At 34.9% G+C, this 24,465-nt stretch overlaps 1 protein-coding gene across 2 annotated transcripts in view; it reads right to left on the reverse strand.

Moving 5' to 3' along the window:
• Positions 1-24,465, reverse strand: part of ETV1 (ETS variant transcription factor 1) — an 89,419-nt gene that overhangs the window by 30,784 nt on the left and 34,170 nt on the right. For both annotated transcript variants that reach the window (XM_014059652.2, XM_014059654.2), the window contains 2 exons: positions 6,644-6,773; positions 2,509-2,697 (listed from right to left, as the gene is read on the reverse strand). In XM_014059652.2, the coding sequence (XP_013915127.2) occupies positions 2,509-2,697; positions 6,644-6,773 (319 nt within the window). The remainder of the gene's footprint in view (positions 1-2,508; positions 2,698-6,643; positions 6,774-24,465) is intronic.

Consider the following 24,465-nt stretch of genomic DNA (forward strand, 5'->3'; position numbering starts at 1 on the left):
GAGAGAGGTACCATGGAGAAAGAATGGATTATGGTCAGGGTGGGACAGAAGATAAACTGTCACAACAGATGGCATGGGGGAAATGACAGTAAATTTTGGAAATTATTTTTTCTCCTGGGAAAGAAACACATATACAATTTTCTGCAGAGTATAGCAAGAATCTAAGAGACAGCACAGGAAACATCATTCTGTAAGAATTAGATAAAAACAGCTGCCCCTAGAGAAGGATTTCATGGTTGACCCTGCCATAATAAACAGTTTTATTAAGAACCAATTAAGTATGCTCTTTTTTGTTCATTTGATATTAATAAGCTATTTAAAAGTAACAGAGAAATGAATGAAACAAGGAATCAATATTTTATATCGCACAAGGAGAAAATAAAGTAAGTATAATATTTAGTAGAAACACTGACTTTGCAGTCATTCAGGTAGCAGATACTTAAATGATGTTATTTATTTGGATTGATAATTTATATATAAATAGCATGTTCAGTATTCAAAACACTTCATTTAATGTGTTACAGAAAATTTAATGCAAATTAAATTTACATTATTGTAAAGTATGGATTACCCAAACTAAATTAAGAAGGAAGGCATATAAAGAGGGAGAAAATAATTGAACTCATAGTGTGTGTGTGTGTGTGTGTGTAGATAGATAGATAGATAGATAGATAGATAGATAGATGATAGATAGATAGATAGATAGATAGATAGATAGATAGATAGATAGATAGATAGATAGATGTGTTTATACAAGTAGCTTTGATTTCTTTTGGTACTCATTAAGGTAATTGGGCTTTTCACAAATAATAGAATACAATACTATTGATTGTTTACTTTAAAGTCTTCTGCCACTATCCATCTCACATGTGGGCAGTAACAATTTAATAATTTACTGAAGCTACAAATATACTAAGCCATGGTTCATCACATTTTGCTAACTTTTTGAGTTCTGTCTGGAACCTTCATATTATTCTATGTAAATAAAATGCATGTTAACATTGAAGAAAGCCCACCAAGTTCAATGAATTAACTTCCATGTCTGTTCATTTAGAAATTGCAGTACAACAAGCAATTTTTAGTATCACAGTCAAATAGAAGGAACTAATAAGAAATATTTGTAGCTTAAAATCTTAGAATTCATATGGTGATATTCTGACTTTAGAGTGAAAATGCAAATTCAAAGACTAATGGAACCATCACCAAATTATTTGTATCATTGTGTATATTAGGGAAATTTCATAAATAGTATGTCAGCTATGTGCCTACACATTACTAAATCCTATGGGTCTGGGGAAAATATATATGGGTGTGGGGAAAACTGAATTAGGCAGTACATTCTGATATGGTTAGAATATAACCAACTGAATGAATTAGAGTTGCTTTAACAATATTGTCAGAATTCAAATATAGCCATAACTAAATGTAAACAAAATGTATTAATTTAATCTATGGATGCTTTGCCTTAGGAAATTCAAATTTAAGAAATAAGCAGGGTGATTCAGGGACGTAGCTGAAGCTTCAGTTTAGTTTTTTTAGCTTTTGTGGTTTTGCTAAGTCTAAAGTTATTTGAACATAGTTTGTTTTGGCTGTTTAACTTCCTCTTCCTAAGCTAGTGCATTTCAAAATGCTCAAAGGACTAAATAAAAAACAAAAAAGCCCACACCCTTTCAATGGATACTATGCAAATTATAACATTAAACAGCAATATTTACGTACAATTAATTTAATTAAATTTAAAATAATGAACAAAGAAAGAGTGGTTTGTAACCCTCATAAAAATCCTATGTAGTAATTTTCCCCAGTCAGATAAATAGTATTTATCTGTATAAAATTTATAAAAAATTGTGTACTTTCTCCAAATGCAGTAGAATTTTACGAGATCTTGATTTTAACATCTGTTTTATTATTGCCCTTGAAATACCATTATTTTTAAAAAACATTCAGATTGTCTAGAGCTAATGATTTCTCAACTGATTACTTGAAAAAAAAAGGTGCTAGAATTGTTAACTTTGTTAACAGAAAATTAAAAAAAATGCTATAATATAGTGTTATGTATTAGAACTGAGCATATTCTGAAAATATCTTGGAAGGCATCCTTCAAGCTTCTCTGCTATTCATTAAAGAAAATGTATCTTCTGCCTAGTTCTGAAAAATATGCCGTTTTGGTTTATTAAACCAATAGCAACTTTTTAAAGGCTTGAAATATTCTGCTCAAATTTCTGCATAGTCTGAAGGACCTTTATCTGAAACATTTTAAAAATGTATATAGGGTTACAATATAGGTTGATAGACAGCACAATGTCTCAGAATATTTTACCTTTCCATGTATTGATTGTTGTTTTTTTCTCTGCATGTATGTGAATTCACTCCTACATCATTCTCAAGATTTTAAATAAAATTAACTATGGTGGATGATCCTGACATATTCAATAATAAACACAATATAAAAAAGTGGCAAACCTACTTACAATGGAAAACAAACATAGGAAGAATTGACTCTGTTACCTGTGATCCATATGAAAGTTATTGTCTGAAATGGGCTGGGATGGAGGCAAATGAGTTGCAAAAATCCGGTCAGGTTTAGAATTCTGAATCGAGTTTGAAGATGCATGATGTAGTGGTGAAACTGGAGTGCTTGATGGAGTTGGTGGGTTAGAAGTCCTCATTCCCACTTGTGGCTTCTGATCATAGGCACTGTTGGTTAAATAAGGGGAGATATAAATGGCTTTCTCAGATAGACTAATTGTAAATAATCAGTTTCTAGAAAATCCCAGTTAGACTTCATAACACACTCAAGACTGTATGCAGTCTTGATGCTTTTTATTGATTCTCTCTATTGTTCTGGTAGATTACAGTCTCAAAATATAGCTAAAAGGCACATTTTAGGTAATGTTGATCCAGACAGACCAGATGTATAATTCTGAAGTTGAATGTTTTTTCATCATTTGCCTCTAGATTGTTTTAGCCATGATTACATGACTGTACCATAATGGCTGAGTTCACATATCTTGCAAAGTCCTGAATTATGGTTTATAAATGCAAAAACTAAGGTCACATTATGCATTTAGGCAACACCAAATACAGTATAGCACAAAGCATAGTATTTAATCAACTTCCTTGTGCCAATAACTAATGCTAATCTTGAACAATCTTGATTCTATATTACAATCTTAATCTTGATTCTACTAGATGATCAAAGCATAAATCATTCTCTATCCAGCATTATTTCCTAACCCAGTTAGGAAGTTCTGGATATAATATACATAACAAATACACACTGATTATTCTTTGTGCTTGTTAGATACATCTGCTATTTGTTTGGAGAGTTTGTTTTTCTTACTTTTTAAGAATATGTAGAACAAAATGCTTGCACCACAATTTTTATAAAGACAGCTTTGCAGCTTTATAAAGATTTTGGATCAAGCTGATTTTACAAAAATGAACTTTTAAAGCTATAGAACATAAATAAAAATGGTTACAATCACAATTTTTAAAAAAATCAGAAATATTCCATAAAGCATAGAAACAAAACTGATTAAAATTTTATACAATAGATTCAAGTTTTTGCATTTCAAAGAACTTACCACAAGAAAATGTTAAAAGTGATCTCCTATCCCCAAAGAGTCTTATTTCAAATCATATCTTATCAATTTTCATGTATTTTCATGTATTTATCATATTTCTAGGTTATCCAATTCTAACATAAATCTAGCAAGTATTAGCGAGAAACGAAGCATCAAAGATGCAAATTGGGATTTCTCAGGTATAGAGTAAGCTGCACTAGCAGCAATTCCAAAGCCTGATAGGAATTAGAAACAAATATACTGCCTTATCAATAAGCTAGTCCTTCACTGAATCACTTCAGAATATTGATTTAAGATTACTGGAAGATACAGTATAAATTATGCTAAATGGATAATTGGAAGACAGAGATTGTACTGTGTATTGCTTCATTGTTTGAAGTTGGGTTCATTTTTAAGTTTCAGCAATCATTCAACAGTTATGTCCAAAGTAAGATTTATTTTATCCTTAAGCAAGAAACATGCCAGAAATATGGCATCATACGTTTTATTTGCAATGTTTCTTTTTTCTTTTTAACATACAGCAATGCCCTTTATTGGAATAAAACACTTCATTTGAAATTTGCACATATAAGTCTACATGTGATAACATGGGGTCATACAACAAAATGATTTGCATTTTTAATGTTATTCTTTTTTACTTAATTTTGCAGTGTTTCTATAGGTGTATGCATGAGTGTATGCATGTATATAAGGATTTTGAATTTCAAAAGAAACATGACATATTTGATTGGAACAAGTGAGTAAACCTGCTAAGAATCCATATTTTTGAAAGATGAAGGAAGTTCAGGAAATGGAGAAAAGGATTTCCCTTATATGAACCTAGGAGAAGGAACCTGTTATCTTTCTAGATACAGCTAAGCTACAATTCTCCATCTTTCCTTATCTATGACCACTGAGAGAGAGGTTCTGGAAAATCAGACAGGGGACAGATAATCCATCGTCATTCAGAAGTCTGTTGCCATCTTAGAGTTAGAAGACTGTTAGAATGTTAGAAGCATACAGTAAAGCTAAAATAAAAATACAGAGTTATGCATATTACAATGATGCTATTCTTTTCTTCAAAAAAGTTAGTCTCTTGGTTGCAGAGCTATTTGAACTCCCAAGAGTAAATATATCGCTGCAGAGCACTCTGTGGGATGAATAAAAAGGCAGACACTTTATACCCATCCTAATGCATCTGGATACCACTTATGGACCTTCCTTCCAAAGGAAACATTCCTCATGCCCACTTTGATTACTTTTTGGCAATGGCCTTAATTTTTCCAGGTTTCTACTGTTGGAGACCATTACCATCAGATTGTTTTTGATACTTTTACAGAGCATGTACACCAGCTGTTATGCTCTGTTGCATTTTTACACTTTCTTTGTCACTGGAAATTACAGAGATGAAATAAGATATAAATGAAAATGAATGGAGCCACAGTTCTACCTACAATGCAGAACGTGTGAAAAAAACAGTTCCAAGGAAGAAAAACAGCATCTCCTTAAGGGAAGTGATAATGACCCATACTGGCTTGCAAATATTTTTTTCAACTTCAACTCCTATAATCCTATATCATAACACAACTTTAACAAGCTTTCAGATCATTGTCCAGAGTGACTGCACTCAGATGATTCATAATTTCACTTGTTTCACTATCATTTGAAACTGGGAAAAGGGCCACTATCTGAAAGAAGATTAAAGTTCCCTTTTTGTTTGGCACTGTTCCTGTAACAGGTGCAAGCAAAGCCCCTGTTCTTGTTTCCATAAAGGCAGGAGTCCTCTTAATCATTTTTCAAAGCAAAACAAATAGGAGCCTATCATGCATAGACAGTAACTACAAAACTATGATAGACTAGCAATTACGGAAGCATAGCAGCCTGATGAGGCAGATAGTGAGAATTAATTAATAATATACAGGTATCAGCTGTTATTTAAAGTGGAGGCTGAATATTTATTTAATAGTGTTCACTGGCTTTTGATTAGCTTACAAAATAATGTCATTCTGATTTAACATTCCCCAAAAATAATTCAACACCGTCCTCTTATCCCTTTGTTCACATACTAGAATAGCTAGCTTCTGGGCGTGTTGAAAATCTGGAACAGGAATTGTAGTTTAATTTCAACATAAAGTCAAAAAACCAATACCAGTTTCATTATGTATGAGTCTCAGTGGAAGATTCCAGATTCCATTACAATTATTTGCATGCAATGGAGAGTGAGCAGTTGTAATCTGATTTTTCCAGAAATTCACAAGCATGCCTGTACACCCTGTTTGATCATACCCATCGATGTCAATTGTCAATGGATAGATTTGCATACAGATGGTTTGTTCATAAAATATGCGAACCAGGAACTCTGATATGATAACAGATAAGAACAAACCAGTGTTCCATCATGACAAAAAGTCATAAGTTTGTTGGCTCTATTTATTGGCAAAAATAGTCAAGGGGTAGCAAGCAGAAGCATTGCATGCCTAATTATAATTAATCACTATATTTCTCTTTTAAGCTATGTAGGGAATTCTGGGAGTTGAAGTCCACATAGTTTAAAAAGGTTATGAAACCAAGATTGAGAAACACTGGTTTAATTGTTTTAAAATTTTCTTTTTTAGAAATAAAAACAAAAAATCCAAGCATTCATGCAGCCAGTACTATTTCAACTGTAAAATTTATGAAAGAGAAACTCTTGTATCTAAGGGAAATAATTTAGCCTATGCTTTATGAAGATTCTCAGTTATCCAAGATCATGGTTGTCCCAAAGGTGCTTTTTCAAAAGGACTTTGGAATCAGGGAAAAACAAAATTGAGTTTGCCTTTTGAAAAAAAAAAGTCCTTTTGTGACAATTTAGCCTACTGTTTTCCCACTTTAGCTTACTTTTCTTAGCAGTAAACATGACAAGAAAACATTTCCCCACTTAAAAACTGGTATGATCAAATACAATTTGGCTACATGATCAGACCAGATAACCCTTTCAAGATCAAGAAAAAGTAGATTTTAATTGTTCCGTTACTGTATCATCATGATGTTAAAGTTTCTACTGAAAGAACTAATACAAAATATACTATTTGCTTTACCTGACATTGTACAGGCACTTTTCTCCATAACTGAATTTGAATGGTTGTTCTTGACTACAAGCAGAGCTGAGTTCAGAACATGGACTGTGGGGTTCTTTCTTGATTTTCACTGAAAGACCATGAAAAGCCACTGGAAAGATTAAAAAAAAACAGAAATAGAAATTAATTTCAAGCAGATAAGAATGTAAGAATTATATACATACATGAAATTCATTTCAAAAACAATGCCAGACTGCCTGAATTTTCTCTACTACATGACATTCACTGTTCTATCTTCCCCCTTATCCTAAATTACCTGGCAAAGGTTCAATTCAACATACTCTGTGACAGAGACCAAATGTAAGTAAGAATTTGGCCAGGTAGAATAGTTTATGGGTCAAGAAAATTAAAAGTTGTTCAATACAATTGATTGATTATTGATTTATCAATCAATAAATTGGATATAATGGGGAGAACGTTTGGGAATTTTTGAGTGACCAATAAGGTTTTCAAAAAGTATGATAAACCTCATGCCCACCAAATGTTACTGAAAAATGACTCCCCATCAGTCTCATTAGGGAATAGTTAAGAATAATGAGAACTGTAGTTCAACAATCTTTGGAGGTATTCAAACTTCCCAACCTGAAGCAACCTTGCTTAAGAATAAAATATGAAAACATATTTAATATTTACAACTTTCACAGGAAATATAATTTAGATAAAGTCAAGGAGCTTCAGGACTAAAATTAATTATAAAAAAGAGCAAGCTAATTACATAATCATCATCATCAACAAAGGAACCAGCAGTTAATAAATATGCCACAGACTAGCACTTGATATAGCAGCCATGAAAGGGTTGGAAAAGATATTATAATGACAGGATGTGTCCATACCTACAAAGATCAGAATTGTGCAAAACATGGTGCTCTCTATGACAGTCTATGAAAGCCAAAGACAGACTTTGGGATAAAAGGACAGAAAGATATCCTCTTTTTTTAAGGATTTTTGACATTTTAGACAAGTATTAGACAAGATTGCAGAGAATATCATAGACTGTCAAGAAAAAAAAACCAATAGGCCATTGACCAAATCAACCCAGAGATCTCAGTTGAGGAACAAGTAACCAAGGTCAGATTATCCTATTTTGGATAAATTAAGACATAACTCTCTGAACGAAGTTCCAATAGTGGGAAGGAAAGAAAATAGGAGGATGACCATTAGCAAGGTAGATGAACTCAGTTATAATAGCAATGGCATGATTGGAAGGCCAGGTTAGAAACAAATCATCATGGAGAATATTTATGTGGTCATATTTGATGAACATTTGAATATTTGATGACACATACTCAAACATTAAATGATCAAACTTTCTTCCTGAAATCTACTATGTCATTTTTCTCTCCCAGAGCTGATTCTCTCCCCCCCCTCCCCCGGTCTTTCAGATCTACAATGTACAAATAAAGTCTTCATACAAAGATATGATAGCTATAGGTTTACCACATCTCCATTAATTCTAGTTTGACATCTTCCAGTATTCATACAAAGTAGGGAAGAGCCAGTCTACTTTGGGGCAGGCGCAAACCATTCCATAGCAATTAGACCATAACAGAGAAAGACTGCCTTCAGATTCTTAGCCACAACTGAGGTAAGAATCAAAAGCAAATGGTCCCTCATAGACTATGAAAATGACAGATAGTACCTGAAGGTTCCCAAACAGGAAGCCAAGCTATGTACGTAAGGCTTCATAGATATTTACAAAAACTTTAAATTCATACAGAAACTGATAAGTAGTCAACAGAGTGCCCACAAGATTGGAGTTATTTTGCTGTAGCAACACTCCCTCATTAACAGACAGCAGCTGCATTTTCTACCAACTGTGGTTTCTGGGTGGTCTTCAAAGGCAATCTCAAGTTGTGTATATAACAGCAGTGTAATTAAGAGGTGATGAGGGTGTGAGTCACCATCAGTGAAACAAACCTTAACTATTCGCATTTGCTTTTAATTACCTCATGCCAAAAATACTGTAGTTTTCAGTATAAGATGCTTCAAAATAGTATTTTAGTTATAAATTAAATACATCTTCACTGAAATTCTAACACAAAAATCATAATGAAATACCATCAGCAGCTCTGCAAGCAGCCTTTCGCTAATTTATTTTTCTAAACTGTGGGGAAATCTTTAGCATTAAAAAACTTCACAAATTTCGAACAGGACATATTAATCAAATGAAGTTTCTTTTACTGAGGAACTGTCACCAATTTAGATATCTTTCAGACAAATCAGGAGGCTAATAACCTATTGGTAAGAAGGTGTTATGCTTCCAAAACATCATGGCTGAAAATTATGAATGACAAACATTATCGTTGTAGCACCATCTCCCATTTATAGATTATCTATTTGAATTGGTTGAACTCTTGGGAATAAAATATTAGACATGCTACCCCTTTGGTTAAATTCAATATGACCCTTCTTAGAAACATGAGAACAGATACCCCATTTATATTCATGATATCAAAGATTTGAGTTTCAGAAATGATTGTACAGTTTCAACCTCTAACAATTTCATTTGGGGATAAGCTACTATGCAAAAATGAGTTTGTGATATTTTATAAACTCCTCTGAAGAAGTAAGAATTTGTAAAATAAAATATCTTGAATGTCTAATTTTGCTTGTTTTTTCTAAGAATTTTTGAGAGAGATAGGTGGATAGATGGATGGATAGATAGATGGATGGATGGATGGCTTTTTCCTATCTGTCTGTCTGTCTGTCTGTCTGTCTGTCTGTCTGTCTATCATCTATTATCTATTACATTCATACAGCTGCACAACTCAACTTAAATCACCCTGGGCATAAAAAACAATTTAACAAAAAAAAAAGAAAATAAACCATAATACACAAACCAATAAAATAATAAAATGAAAATTCAAGCAGAAATGTCACATTGCTAACTTTAGCAGCCTAAAGAGGTTTCCCTTATAGGAGCACATTCATTATCAAGTAATAGACAAGCCTATTTATAATGGCAAAACAACATGAAATTTTGGGATACTGTTTCAAGGTCCTTCAGGTGACTTATTCCTATTTAGCGTACTTCAGTCTGTAATTGACTTTTATGCTGGGCCATATAAACAAGTAGCCACATGCTTCTCCAACATCTATTTAAGTTGCAACTTTTCTTGAAATGTGAAAGTTCTAGTAACTATATGTCATGCTACTGATAGTGTATCTTGATTTTGATTAACATTTTATAATCTAGCACATTATTTTTGTTTTAAAAAGTGGGCCTTAAAATCATATATTCAGATGCCTTTGATTTTTAAACACTGATCTTCTGTAGCACATCTGGAATCTATACCTTAGACCCTTTTCCATTCTCGATTTGTTGGTTCTGGTTTCTTTCTTAATCCATGGGAAACAATTTTTCACAATTGCCATTAAAATGAAAAAAAAATACAGACATCTTATGTGACATATCCCTGTGTATCTCATCACTGGGATATGAAAAGACAGTAAAGAAACTAAAAAAAGTTTTTCAGCTCACTGGAACAAGGCTTTCCAAATGTATTACGTTCATTTTATACAATATTTCTTTTCCAGATAGAATTGGTGCATGTAACAGACTATTAAATACTAAATTATTCCTTATCAAATCACTATCATCGGGAGTCATGATCAACACTAATTAAATAACTTTCTAACTGAACATGATGTCTGCTTGTTCTGCTACAAGATATATTTTCTTTTGCTTCTGATACAAGGATAGCAAGGTTCAAAGAGCAGAGCTAGGAGGTTACTAAGCTAGAGTTTTAATGAAAAGTCCATGCCATCTTTTTAAGAGTGTCAAGATATAATGTCTGAGGCAGCAAAGTTAAGTTTTTAATGTCAAGATGCAGCTCAAACCTGCTAAGATTTTTCCCTATAACTAGTCAACATCTATCAGTGCTCTGAGAATCAATTGCTTGAGGACGACCAAATGTTGAATGATCAGTGCAAAAACTGGTGAGATTGGTGGAACTTTTGGTTCATGCTTTTTGTGGCTGAGGATAATAAGTTAGCTCTTGTTTTCTATTGGAAACATTATTAAAAGAGGTGGGGATAGCATCTATCATCAGCATAGAAACATAAGTAACACACACAAACAACCAATTTAATATATTACCCAGCTCTCTGTTTCACCATTCCATGGAATACAGAGGCAGAAACTTTCATGAAATACTTAAAATTCAAGATTTCAAGCAGATTTCCATAGTCTGAAAAAATAGTACAAGCTACTCAAATAATCACTTCCGATTTAGCAATTTGAAAGATTACTCTGGCTTGGTGAAATCTCATGTGATATACAGATTTCAGTGCTCACAGAACACAAATAACAGCTATGTTTTTTCCTCTGGTTCCATTTTCTGATCTTCCTAAATCTTACTTACAACACCTATAATAAATGGGGGGAGGGGTTAAAAAAACCAAATCTCAAGTAGGTTTTTCTGTAGTTTCATGTTTCTCTTACTCAGTTTATTCTTAAAAAGACAGTGAAAACACGTGGATAGAGCTTTTTAATGTTTTGGAGGTTTAGGTGTATACGGCACTAATCTATATCTGGCCACATAATATACAGTTCCAGAACAATGACTGGAAAATTTGTACAATATACTGGAAGTTAGGAAGTTTAGAAGAATAAGTAAGACAAGTATTAAAGTTTCTTACCAATAGCTGTGGTGTTTGTTTGTTTGTTTGTTTGTTTGTTTGTTTGTTTCAAGAAAACTTGAACTAAAAAATAACAACAGTCCCAAAACTGAAACCCCTAGAAAATCTGGCTGCTTCAATGCTTGCTTATCATAGACCCAGCTCACTTCACATTGTAGACCTACAGATTGTGAAACTCTCCTTTCTTTTCAAGAAACATTAAGTGCACCCCCACACAAAGCATATGAATCTGAATCATAAGAAGATCAGCTAGAGATTCATGTGCCAAACCTCAAAGAAAATATTGCTGATAATGATTCAGAATAAAAAGTTGAGCAGTTTCCGGTGTTTTAAGTTAAAACACCTGGCTTAAATGCATGAGTAAAAACTTAACCTTGAGATAAAACATATAATCTGAACAAAGAGAAAAAAAGTGAAGTAGAAGAAATGTGAATGGATATCATTATCCTATTGCAAAACAACCCTTCACCCTTTTAAAAAAATCAGATTGTGTCAAATCTTTGGAGCTAAAAGATTATCCCTATATTCAGATATAGAAGAGACATGGATTGTCATTTGACAGTGAAATGCAGTTAAATGTTGCCAACTACAACAAACTATACACAACCCTATACACAAAGCACAATTTGTCAACAAAAGAAATAATATTTTTAAATGCTCGCTTTTTAACCAGGAACAGCAAAAAAAATCTTCCAAAATGTACATTGTAAAGGATGCCTTGGCTTATTCTCTTATATCTGAATAACAAACTCAAAAGCATTTACCATGATGTCTTCAAAAAGTTTTGCTCACTTTCAGCCCCACCAAGGAATTTTGGAAATGGTGTGATATGGAGAGCCTTACAATAAGGTCATGTTTAAAGAGGCCAACACTTTTTCACAAGGGCTTCCAAGGGCCAGCCATGGTCCTAATTCAGATCTCACTCTGTATTGTAGGTGATTAATGGATTCAGATGGCCTCAATTAACATGCAGCAAAATTCTAGATGCAAAAGAGGTAGTGACTGATAAAACTCACAGTACTGAAGATTCCTTAAACACATCTACCTGTTCATGCATAAGACTCAACCAGCGTTCAGATGCCTCATTGCTGCCTTTCAAAGATTCTTTTCCACTACATTTCCCCCTGCCAAAGTCTCCCTCCCCTTCTTTCTTCAGCACGCAAAAATCCATTACTAAACAGTCTAATCTCAGCTATCAGTGCAGAGTGCCTTTTAGGGAGCCATTAAACCATTTCTCTTGTTTACAGTGCCTAAAGAAAGATGTGAATTATGTCTGTGACAAAGTGGGTGATAACATTTCCAAACTCAGATCAAAATGCAAACTGAAATACATTTAAAGGACAAAGTCCCTGGGTGGAGGTTGGGTTTTTGTTTGTTTGTTTGTTTGATTTTTGAGTTTGGGGTTTTGTTTGGAAATGGTCTTCACTTTTCCTGAATTGGGGAAAAAATTCTATAGAAGTTATTTTTATGTTACTTTTTTCCCTACAGATCTTGCAGGGAAGGAAAGGTAGAAGAGTGCAGCTGTTTTATTTGTTTATAGAAGAAGAAGCATTTATCATCTCAACCATCTTTGGTTAGTATACCCCTAGCCCCTACTCAAAATCATCAAGTGAATGCTTCCATGGATCATTCTGACAGTGTTCCTAAGAAAATATAAAATATAAATACAATATTTCTGATGCAATGGCATGCATTAAAAAATTAAAAAGTAATGACTTCAACCATGTTTTTAAAAATCTCTTTCTTTTGCTACTTGCATCTACTGTAACTTTGATTTATGCATATATAGACATAGGAGATTACATATTTGATGGAAGACTGCTATTCTTAGTTAACTCTATACATAAAAAAAACCCTTGAAGCATGATGAATATACAGCTGTGGTCACTTATATTCAGTATTCCTCAAGTGGCTCAGAAATTCAACATTTGAGATCTGCATGCATTCAGGTTGAATTATGGAAGATTTAAAAACTTAAGCACATGAGTCATTTCCCATCAAGAACTCTGGCCAAGGGGCAAAGTACATAGTTCAGCAACAAAATGTCAAGCTGCACATACAAGGCACTTTGTTAAAGTTCTGAAAAATGCAAGGAGTCCCATGTGCTTCATTGCCCTTATAAAAACTTTTTGATGAAATAAAATCCAGGAACTCAAAGAGTAAGTAGTGAGTTTGGATTAGAGAATCACTGAAAACTGCACCTTGCTTAATATGAAGTTGCAGTGCTAAAAATCTTTAGGAACTATACCACATAATGTAAGACTTCCAATATACCAGTTTCCCCATTAAGCATCTGTTTAAAAAACAAGTTTAAAGGGGACCTATTTTTAATGTATATTTAAACATTTCAGGGATTTTAACATCAAAAAAGAATAAATTGAAGAATTTTCACACTGTAGCATAGAAATATGAACTGAAAGAATTTGATGGATTTGATTACGTGCCATCAAATTGGTAAGTTTTAACAACTACACAGATTTTTCTCTAGTAGGATTTATTCCTAATTTGATCTTCCAGTCTTCCAATGATCCACCAATTCTGTCATTCTCCCCCCCCCCTTCCTTCCATCTTTTCCAGCACTTATTTCTTCAAAGAGATGGTTCTTTGTTTAATGTGTCCAAAACATCAGTTAAGCCTGGTTATTTGTCCCTTGGGTGATAATTTTGAATTGATTAATTCTATGATCTATTTGATTGATTTCTTGGCTAAAACTGGTGTTCCCAGGAGTCTTCTACAATAGCAAAGCTCAAAAGAATTTACTTTTGCTATCCTGCCTCTCCAAAGTTCAACTTTGTCATAGAATGTCATAGAAAAAATAATTTTCTGCATAATTATGATCTTTGTAGATAGAGCCATATCACACCATCTCAACATCTTTTTCAAGCAATATCTTCATTGCTATTATACCAAGAGCTAGTTTCCTAAAAAGATAGAATTGTTTAAATTTCTTTATACTAAACAGAGTTAAATCTGGATTGTGATGCAATATGATATTATAAGAGACCCTAATTTCAATGGTTTTAAAAGGAGACTGGCAAATTTATTGCAGTGTTGGACTACTGTTGGCTGCCAGTCCTGATGACTGTTATCTGAAATTGCAGACAGCATGTCTTGAATAACAGCTGTTACAAAGCAACAGTATAAGTGGAACATGGAAATTTACACTCTTGTAGTTAAATAGGATACTCAAGGAATGTATTCTTTACTAATTTTTGAAATGAGTTTTTTAATTCATTCTGTAAAAGTATGGATTGACATGTTCGCTATGATGTAGATTTAATAATATATTAAAGAATGGAATTGTTTTTATACTTTAATGTTACTTGGATCCTTTTTTATTTCTTTAGTTTTGGTTCATTTTAATCATTACAATTGCTTATGGTGTTATCATTTCTATTATTGCTGTGGAATATTTTTGTTGGCCATAATGTATTTATTTGCCCACTCTGTAACAGAGAATAATGGATTATATGGGTTAATAGTTTTGTTCAACAGGTTTTTTTATTATGCTATATGTTCTTGATAGAATAAAAAGGAACAGCTGCCAAAAAAAATCACAATTTATTTTAATAAATTACTGTTCCTTGAGTTTGAGTCTTGGTGGATATATGACTATGTCCATATTGCATTTTTCTCAATGGTTTGCCATTGCATTCTTTCTTGATTATTTTTAGTTTTCTAATCTAGTCCATAGCCTGGAAGGTTCTCATTCAAGTAGTAAAAAGGCCTGATATACCATATAGATTATTTTTGAGGCAATTATATTATTCATAAAAATAGACTACAATATGCACCTCATAAAATAGAAATAATTGAATGAAGCCATAATAAAGGCAACTGGTTTCATTCTAAAGTTTCAGAGTGTTAGAATTTGGACTGCACTTTAACAGTGTAGTTGTCTGAAAGGTTATCTGTTATGAGTCTGGTGGTCCAGTGGTTAGAATGCAGTATTACAAGCTAATTCTGATGACTGCCAGCAGTTCAATTCAAGGTCAGAAAAATGAGGACCCAATATGCTGACTCTGTAAAACATTTAGACAGGGATGTAAAGCGATATATAAAGTCTAAATGCTACCACTATTGCTGAGATTTCTTAGAGAGTTATAGGAAGAAAGTGCTTCTAAGATCAGTTTTTTTTTCTTTTCCTATGCTACTTTCAACTGTTATAAGAAATCCTCCATTCTATATGCTTATGAACTGAGAAGAATAAATATTTGTGGATAGGGTCATGTGGCACACATATAGTAGGTATATGCATGATTACCTTTTTGATTTGCATAATTATTAATTCAAACCTCCTTCTAAAATGTGGTGATTATTTGGTCATAATGCATTTGCTTTTACATACAGTAAAGAAAAATTACCAGGACTTAAAGTTTATTTTCACACAAGAAATCAAAGACTAATCAGATAACTAGGAAAAAAATAAGGGCTTTCCTGTATTCTTTGTTGTGTGCAAATGATTTCATTGGGATGTCTACATCCTAGAGTGTGGGCCATCTCAATAATTCTAAGTATAAAAAGGATGAAAACAAGAGGAAACTAGCCAAATATGCAATGGATGATGGTATTTGTAAATATGTGGATGTATGGCAAAATTAGAAATAAACAATCAGTAGCACACTTTTAGAATCCCTAAGAAGCCTAGTCGGAATTTTTACCTCAGTTTTCACATCCAAAACATATGATAATTTCTGATAATATACTTGTACCAAACTGTAATGGTAATTTAAATAGGACAAAAAAGACCTTCGGGAGATACACAGTCAGGTACATAAAAAAGTGCCACAAAGAAGACATTCAGAAACTGTTTCCCACCACTACAGAAGCCAGGACCTAATAGAATGAATATAAATTGGAGCAATCTAAATTTCATTTAAATAAAAGGAAATACTTTCTAAGCCTTTAAATATAAATAAAGCCTTTAAACAAATTTAATTTAAATATAACTTTTCCACTACCTAGAATCCTATCCAGTGGTGGGTTTTATTTTATTTTACTATTGGTTCGCTCTTGCGCTGATGCATGCACAGAAGCATCGGGACCGATAGACAGAGCATCCTGCCGCCAACACTACTGGTTGCCCAATCCAGGGTGAACCAGCAGAAACCCACCTCTTATCCCATATATAAAATGATAGCAGCATCACAAAGTGCACACAAGAGTGAATGAAGCATGGTTACAGTGAAACCTGCTCTATGATTGACACGTGCCAATCCATCTAAAATCAAAAGTGTATAAAACAATTGTGTACTCAGCAGTTCTATATGATGCTGAATGCTGGCCAGTCCCAAATATGTCAAGCATACTTCACATGCCATGAAAATGTGCATGCTTCATTAGTTTTACATGTTTCTCTCCATGACCATGTCAGCAATGACATAGTTCAAAAGTGAATATCAGAGAAAGTATAGGAGAAGTGCCTACAGTGGTAGAGGCATGTTTTATGAGCAACACCCACACCACTGCCTATATCACCTCACACTTTAATATAAATAGAAGATGGCTGTATGGAAGGCTGAAGCAAAGATGGCAAGAACAATGAATGCAGGCAGATACTGTGCTTGAACATACAAGATGGTTCTTGTTGATCCCTGCATATAGAATGATAATGATAAGGAAAAACTTCCTAACAATAACATTTATACAACAGTAGAATGATATAGCTACTGAAATTCTGTTTTCCATTTCTGAAAGTTTTAAAAACAAAACTGAACAGCTATCCCTAAAAAATAGTTTGTTATCCCTAACACCACAAATGACTGATTTACATAATTCTCATAGTCCTAGTTCAGAATTATTCTGAATTCTTTTGTATTATTCTATAAATTGGCTAATAGAGTCATGGAATTTGAAAATTTAGAAATTAAATTAAAAATAAAAGCAAAATAGAAAAAAAGAGTATTTTATAATTATTTGAACAAGAAAGAAACCAACATAAAGAATTTCATTTTCAATTTTTATTACACAGTCAAAAAAAATGACAAGCCTATATGAAATAATTCAGGGAACTTTATTATCCCAAGAATCATGGTAACTTTCTTGGACCAATAATCCCTGCTCACAGTCACTCATACTCTAATCACTTCCCATCTTGACTATTGCAGTGGGGCTACCCTTGAAAATTATTCATAAGCAATTCCCTTCACCAAAAAAACCCATAACTGTCCCAATTAACTCCAGCCACGAGCAAACCAATGGCCACAGATCAATGGCCAAAGAGTCGACATGGCACTTGAAAGTTTCTTAATCAAAATAAATCCACCAAGCAAACTTAAATCCACAACACAAAAGAGTTCACGAGGAAAGAAGAGTTCACAGTTTCCAAGAAATGATCTAAGTCAAGATACAATGTCAATCCAAACTGAGACAGGAATCATAATGACCAACAGCTAGGAATCAAGATGTTGTTCCCAGTATCACCTCCATCTATCTCCTGTGCTAAATAGCCAGTTTTCTGTGTAGCCAATTAAGAAGGGTGAGGCTTTCTCCTGACAAGTAGTGTGGCTGACCTTCTCTGCTCCTGCCGTTTCTCTGCCCTACATGTTCTTGGATCAGGTACAGAAGGCAGTTGCTTCTCCTCAATGACCAACTGCAGTTGTGTGCTTTCCCCACCTGGAACCTTAACCAAATCCCTCACAGACAGCTGCTCAGAGCCATCAATAAGCGCAGCTCCTGACATGCCAGGAACCCAACCTGATATGTAGAGAAGTATCTGGGGAAGTCATGATAACTTGGGATCAGGTTATTTGATAGACAAGTTCAGATCTACCCAATCCACCAGAGCCAGGAGGTAGGGAATTCTATGGTCTCCTAACTCTAAAGAGGTACATATAGCAGGATCAAGAAGAAGGACCTTCTCCTTAAAGACTCTCTGTGGAGCTCTTTTGCAAGATCTTGAAGACCTGGTTTTACTAATGGGCCTGGGTACGCAATTGGATGGAGCCTATTGGATGGCTTATTTTATTAAGGAGTTGGGAGGTTGTTGCTTTTTTATTGTTTTCATATTGGTATTTATTTTTGTAAGGCACCCGAGTCACTGAAAGTTGAGTAAGGTGGTCATATAAATAAACTTAATTAGACTGCAGAATTATGAATTATGATGCAAGTGATGTGAATACAGAATGGAGGGCCCTAATAGAGACTTTGGAGTCAAATGGGTGCCTTATTTAACAAGCAGATGTATAGGGTTTGTCATGGGTATGAGAAACTTCATTAAGATATTAACAAGAACTTCAAGAATCACATGGTCAAAAATACTCAGCATGAAAGCTGGCTGCTGCCTTTTAGAGAGAAAATATTTTCAGCTTTATTGGAATATGGAATTGTTGAGAAGGCAGCAGCAGAGAATCAATTGAAAAGAAAGCAAAAGTTATCCTGGAAACAGGAATTAGACAAAGTAAAAGTATGAAGTGCTTAAAAAGATTGTGAAATGGTGACTCTCTGATCAATTTTGTAGAAAGTCAGGAAAGAGTTAAGTCCAAACTGAAAGAAGTTATAAGTTCTTGAACAAATGCCTCAAAATAATTACTCGTCCATGTTTACAATAAACAAGGAAAAAGAATAACAAGTGAATCTTCATGTATGTCTCAGAAGTGTTATCAAAAAATAAAATTAGATATTCTTCACTACTGAAGGATTTCCTTGATTCAGGACTCCCACTCAAATAGCAGTTAAAAGTGGTAGTTTGGTAACTTTAGCTAACTTTCGTTGGTGCACAACCATATATGGACTAGAATCTTAGTATCTCACAGCTTGAACATCATGGTATGGATTACTTAATGTACCTAAAAAAAGTAGTTGCTTCTGAAAATTCCTTGGAAATAGAATGACACCTACACTAAATCACTATACTGGTTGACAATAGGCTTCTGAACTCAATTAAAATTCCTGGTCATTATATTTAAAGTTAACAATTGTGCATTACTAGGATATACTAGCATTAAGATATATTGCATGGAATTCTTTGAAAAAACTTGTTCATAATCCTTAAGTTTTAGTCATTTCCCATTAAGATAACTGTAGTGCACTATACATGGTGTTGCCCTTGAAAACCACCTAGAAGCTACAACCGCTACAGAATGCGACTGCGCATGCAGTTTTCAGTGCCTAACAATTCATCTGAATTATATCACCATTGCATAAGCTGCTCTGAATTCCAGTTGCTTTCTGAGTTGCCTCAAGGTTGTATTTATCCCCTTTAAAGCTTTAAATGGCACAGGTACAGGTTATGTGCTCATCCACTAGACTAGGCCGTTAAGAACTGGATGAGTGCTAACAAACTGGTGCTCAACCCGGATAAAACCGAGTGGCTGTTGTGTTTCCCCCCCAATAATTTGGCTAATACACCAACGCTTAGGCTGGGGGGTCAAATTTTATACCCCTCAGATAGGGTCCGCAACTTAGGAGTCCTCCTGGATCCACAGCTGACTTTTGACCACCAGCTGTCAGCTGTGACCAGGGGGGCATTTGCCCAGGTTCGCCTGGTCCGCCAGTTGCGGCCCTACCTAGATCGGGGGGCCCTCACAACAGTCACTCGAGCCCTTGTGATCTCTAGACTGGAATACTGCAATGGGCTCTACATGGGGTTGCCCCTGAAGTGCATCCGGCGACTACAGCTAGTCCAAAATGCAGCCGCGCGAGTGATAGTGGGCGCACCTCGGTTCGCCCACGTTACACCTGTCCTCCGCGAGCTGCACTGGCTACCTGTTGGTCTCCGGGTGCGCTTCAGGATACTAATGACCACCTTTAAAGCACTCCATGGTAGTGGATCTGGGTACTTGAGAGACCGCCTTCTGCCGATTACCTCCCTAAACCGACCAATTAGATCGCACAGACTAGGCCTCCTCCGAATCCCATCAGCCAGTCAATGCCGACTGGCGACCACACGGAGGAGAGCCTTCTCTGTTGCTGCCCCGACCCTATGGAACGAGCTCCCCATGGAGATCCGCACCCTCACCACGATCCAGACCTTCCGCGCAGCCCTCAAGATCTGGCTCTCCCAGCAGGCCTGGGAATAGGTTTCCAATCACCCGCCCGAGTGTTTGATTGCTGAATGAAAGTTGTGTTTTATTAATTTTCTTTTGTTCACCAATTGTTTTGTTTTGACCTTGCACTTCCCCTCCCCTGTGGTTGTAAGCCGCCCTGAGTCCCCTCAGGGAAAAGGGCGGCATATAAATCCCAATAAAACCTAAAACCTAAAACCTAAATAAAATGGACATGTTCCGGGTCCCCTCTTAAATGGTGTCACATATTGAGACCTTGGAGGCACACCTTCTCAATAGTCACTCCAGTCATTTGGTATAACCTCCCACCTGAGATCTAAAAGATCCCTATCTTATAGTCTTCCAGAAAGTAATGAACACCTGCCTCTTCCTGTATATGTTGGACTGATGCCTGGAGTGGAGGAGAGTGTGGTCTTGGTGTTTATTTTGGTTTTTGCTAATTGTGAGTTTCTAGGATCATTATTTCAGATAGGTGGTCATATGAATTCTGTAAATAAATAAAATGAATAACTAGTATGTGAGTGATATCGCAAATTTTCTCTGTAACATTTTTACCCATAAGTACATACAACTTCTCCTTATTATAATCAACAGATTAAAAGTAATTTATTTCAATGCATTTGGTCACAATCAAATAACTATGGATGCCTCTCTTGGGTTTAATTTTAGCTCTTTGTGACTTTTTTATATTATTCTGTTTTAGTCATGTAAAACATGCTTTGGGAAGGAGGTATGGTTGGTGTTGCATGCTGCCCCTAGTCCTTTGGGATTGGGGCTAGTTATAAATACTGTAAAATAAATCAACAGACAATCAATCTCTCAGTTACAACTAACAAACTCATCAATCACTGACAACTTGAAATAAATATAACAGTAGCTTGCCCTGCTAGCTTTGTTCTGCTTAAGGCTATATGCAGGATTCATAATGACAATAACAATAGCAGCATCAACTCTTTCACATTTCACTCTGCATCACTGGATTTACTTGCAGGAGCACTCATGTGAATGAAAACATTAATAATGACAGCAACCTCCAGTTATCATTTTGCAGAAAGCAAAGTAGCAAAACTTGACAATAGTTTGGCAAAGATAGTAGATGTAATCCAATCCTATCTTGCTTTGCTTTGGCTTCAGTTCAGATCTATCCAACCCACACTAGATTAGTAGATGGAAACAGCATGGCATCTCATTTTTGGAAACTAATTCTGTATGATGAGCCCAAGCCCTGGAAAACTGAGCCAACTGGCAATGATGTATCATGTGGGCGAGATGAAACCATGTGGGACATTTATCTAACAAAAAAAAAGTACAGCTATACAGTTGAAGTTGCCACTTTCTAGAAAAGAAGACATCCAAAAAGTAGAAAACCAAATTAAAAATATCATCTGTTAGAATATAGTTCCCAGCCAATTTTCTTTTCCCTTACCTTCCCTATAGAAGAATACATGAAGATCATAATAGAAGTGAAAAGTATTATAGAAATAAGTGTTGATATATTTTAAATTTAATTCAAATTTAAATTCTGGAGTATGGAGTCAATCATACCAAAGAGTCATCTAAAAGACGTACAAAAATAAATTAATGCCCAAATGGTTGGCCACACTTAATTTCTATTAGTCAGCACTGTAATAGAACATGACTGTGATAGTGAAAAAATGACAGGAGATTGGCAGATGCTATCAGAGGAAAATGATGAAGCTATGAAGGTTGTAGTAGAAATGAATATGTGTAGATCAGAGTTGAACCGTGGAATGCTTTATGTTCTCTGAGCTTGTCTGTTTTATTGCAGACTTTTCATTAGGTAACATCATCAGTACTCAACAGATAATCAAACTCAGGTTCATACATACAGGTTAATCCATATTTTTTCAAATACAAATCTAAATTGCATTCTATAAGCTTTGATTTTTGGGACAAATTGTTACATTAAATAGAACACCAAAAATTAATAATTCTGCTTTTTTGTTCTGAATGCTACTTTAGCCAAAACAATAAAGCTGTCAAATACTCTTGCTTTTACCCTCTCAGATAAATTTCCATTGATAGGTTTGTGCACTTACCTTAGTCATTGACCTTGCTTCACAATTATATCTTTGACATTCTCCCTGGCTTCTTATATACTCATTATCCCTCAAAGGAAGACACTATGAGACAAGTCAATCTACAGAGCTTTTCCAGATCAAAAAAAAAGAAGCCAGATATGTTACTTATTGAAAAAAAGAGCCATACGGGTGACAAGAACTGCATGGGGCCAGGTTAATCTGAGGAATCACCTTTTCCCAAGTACATCTACCTGTCCCATCAGATCTGGCAGGAGCATCATGCTGCAAGTCCTGTATGAGAAGGAGCTCCATCTGATAGGACCCAAGAGATGAGCTTTCTTTGTTGTGCCTCCACCCTCTGGAACATCATTCTGCTCATTATGAGGTTAGCCCCAACATATGTGATCTTCCACAAAGCCCTCAAAATGTTGTTTTGCAGGTCTGGTGATCTATTGGTAATAGACAACTGGAATGCTGGCTACACCATATATAGTTTCTTCCCTCATGATCTTATTTTATGTATCCTATTTTTTGGAGTATAAGACTCACCCTTTTCCTTCAAAAAAGAGGCTGAAAATCTGGGTGCATCTTATACATTGAATGCAGCAAATTTTTGCCTCTTGAAACCCTTCCCCTTCACCAAAATGGCTGTGCATAGCTTGTAGGAGGCTTTGAGAGATCTCCTGAGGGCTGGGGAGGGCAGAAATGAGAAAAAAATTGGCGGTTTTTTGGTTAACTTTTGCCCCCCTCCAACCCCGAAGAACACTCTATAAGCTTCCTAATGCCCCCTTTTTTACGAAAAATGGGCCTGTTTTCACAAAAAATGGACCATTTTTGCTCATTTTGCCCCCCCCCCCAATACCCGCAGGAACTCTACATAACTCCTAACGGTTATTCATGCTCTATTTTTTAAGAAAAACGGGCTGTTTTTGGGAGGTTTGCAGAGTGCAAAAACTTTTTTAAAAAATTTGCCTCTTCAAAACCTTCCTGTATCTTATACTCTGGTGCGACTTATACTCCGAAAAATACAGATATTGTTGTGTTTTAATTGCTAGATTTGATTGTGTACTATTCAGAGTCACATCAAGTGAGTTGGGCAGCCATAAATATTTGGAAAATAAAAACTATATTTCAGCAGCAATATAGCAATAGCACTTAGGCTTGTATATCACTTCACGGTGCTTTACAGCACTCTCTGAGTGGTTTATGATGCATATTGTCCCCATTAATCTGGATCCTCATCTTACTGATCTCAGAAGAATAGAAGGCTTAGTCAATCTCAAGGCTTGTCAGGATTGAACTCCAGGATATGGGCTGAGATAGCCTGTGAAACAGCATTGTAATTACTGTGTCACCAGGATTATTATCTTTTAATCAGAGAACAAGATACAAAATGGAATTTAATTTTAATGGTTGGTCAGTCCACTCAAGACATTCTGTAGCTTATTTAAAAACTAAGTTACTTTGGTGATGAGATTGCAGTCTTATGTCCACTTAAGAAATTTAAATTCATCTCCTGCTAAAGAAAAGCCGAGTTTTCACTAAACACCAAGCACACTTTACCTGCTTCCAAAATAGAAACAATACAGAAATTACAAAGATAATTTTTCAATATTCTGCCAGTAAAAATGACTTGTTAGGCCAAATGAATGATTGCAGCTTAAACTGTTTCAGCTGTTCACAGGATGGAAATCCACATGATTGAAGAGAAAGTTCTGTCAACTGTAGAAAATGAATAACATAAGCAAAGAACACAGTTGAAAGAAGCAAACACATCTATGACCTGTTTAACATCTTCTCTTAGAATGCAAAATTTTCCCATTCAGTTTATATATGGCAATTGTTCAGCTTTTACTGATTTTCTGGAATTGAAATTTATTTAAGTGAAACTTGCTCAGACAGAAATGCAATCTTAGCTAGTTTTCTTAAACTTGTACAAATTCTTCCTTAATATATTATATATTCGATTTCTTTTAGATATCCCATCACTTGTCTCTGAAAGTGACTAGATGTTTCCCCATCAATTGCAAACAGGTTAAAACAAGGGAAGCATCCCAAAGAAATAGTTGGTGTAGTTAAGAAGTATTGAGAGACC

The sequence above is a fragment of the Thamnophis sirtalis genome, unplaced genomic scaffold (genome assembly GCF_051295495.1).
Source record: "Thamnophis sirtalis isolate CommonGarterSnake01/CBP01778 unplaced genomic scaffold, rThaSir2_p1.2 scaffold_4, whole genome shotgun sequence".
Lineage (NCBI taxonomy): Eukaryota > Metazoa > Chordata > Lepidosauria > Squamata > Natricidae > Thamnophis > Thamnophis sirtalis.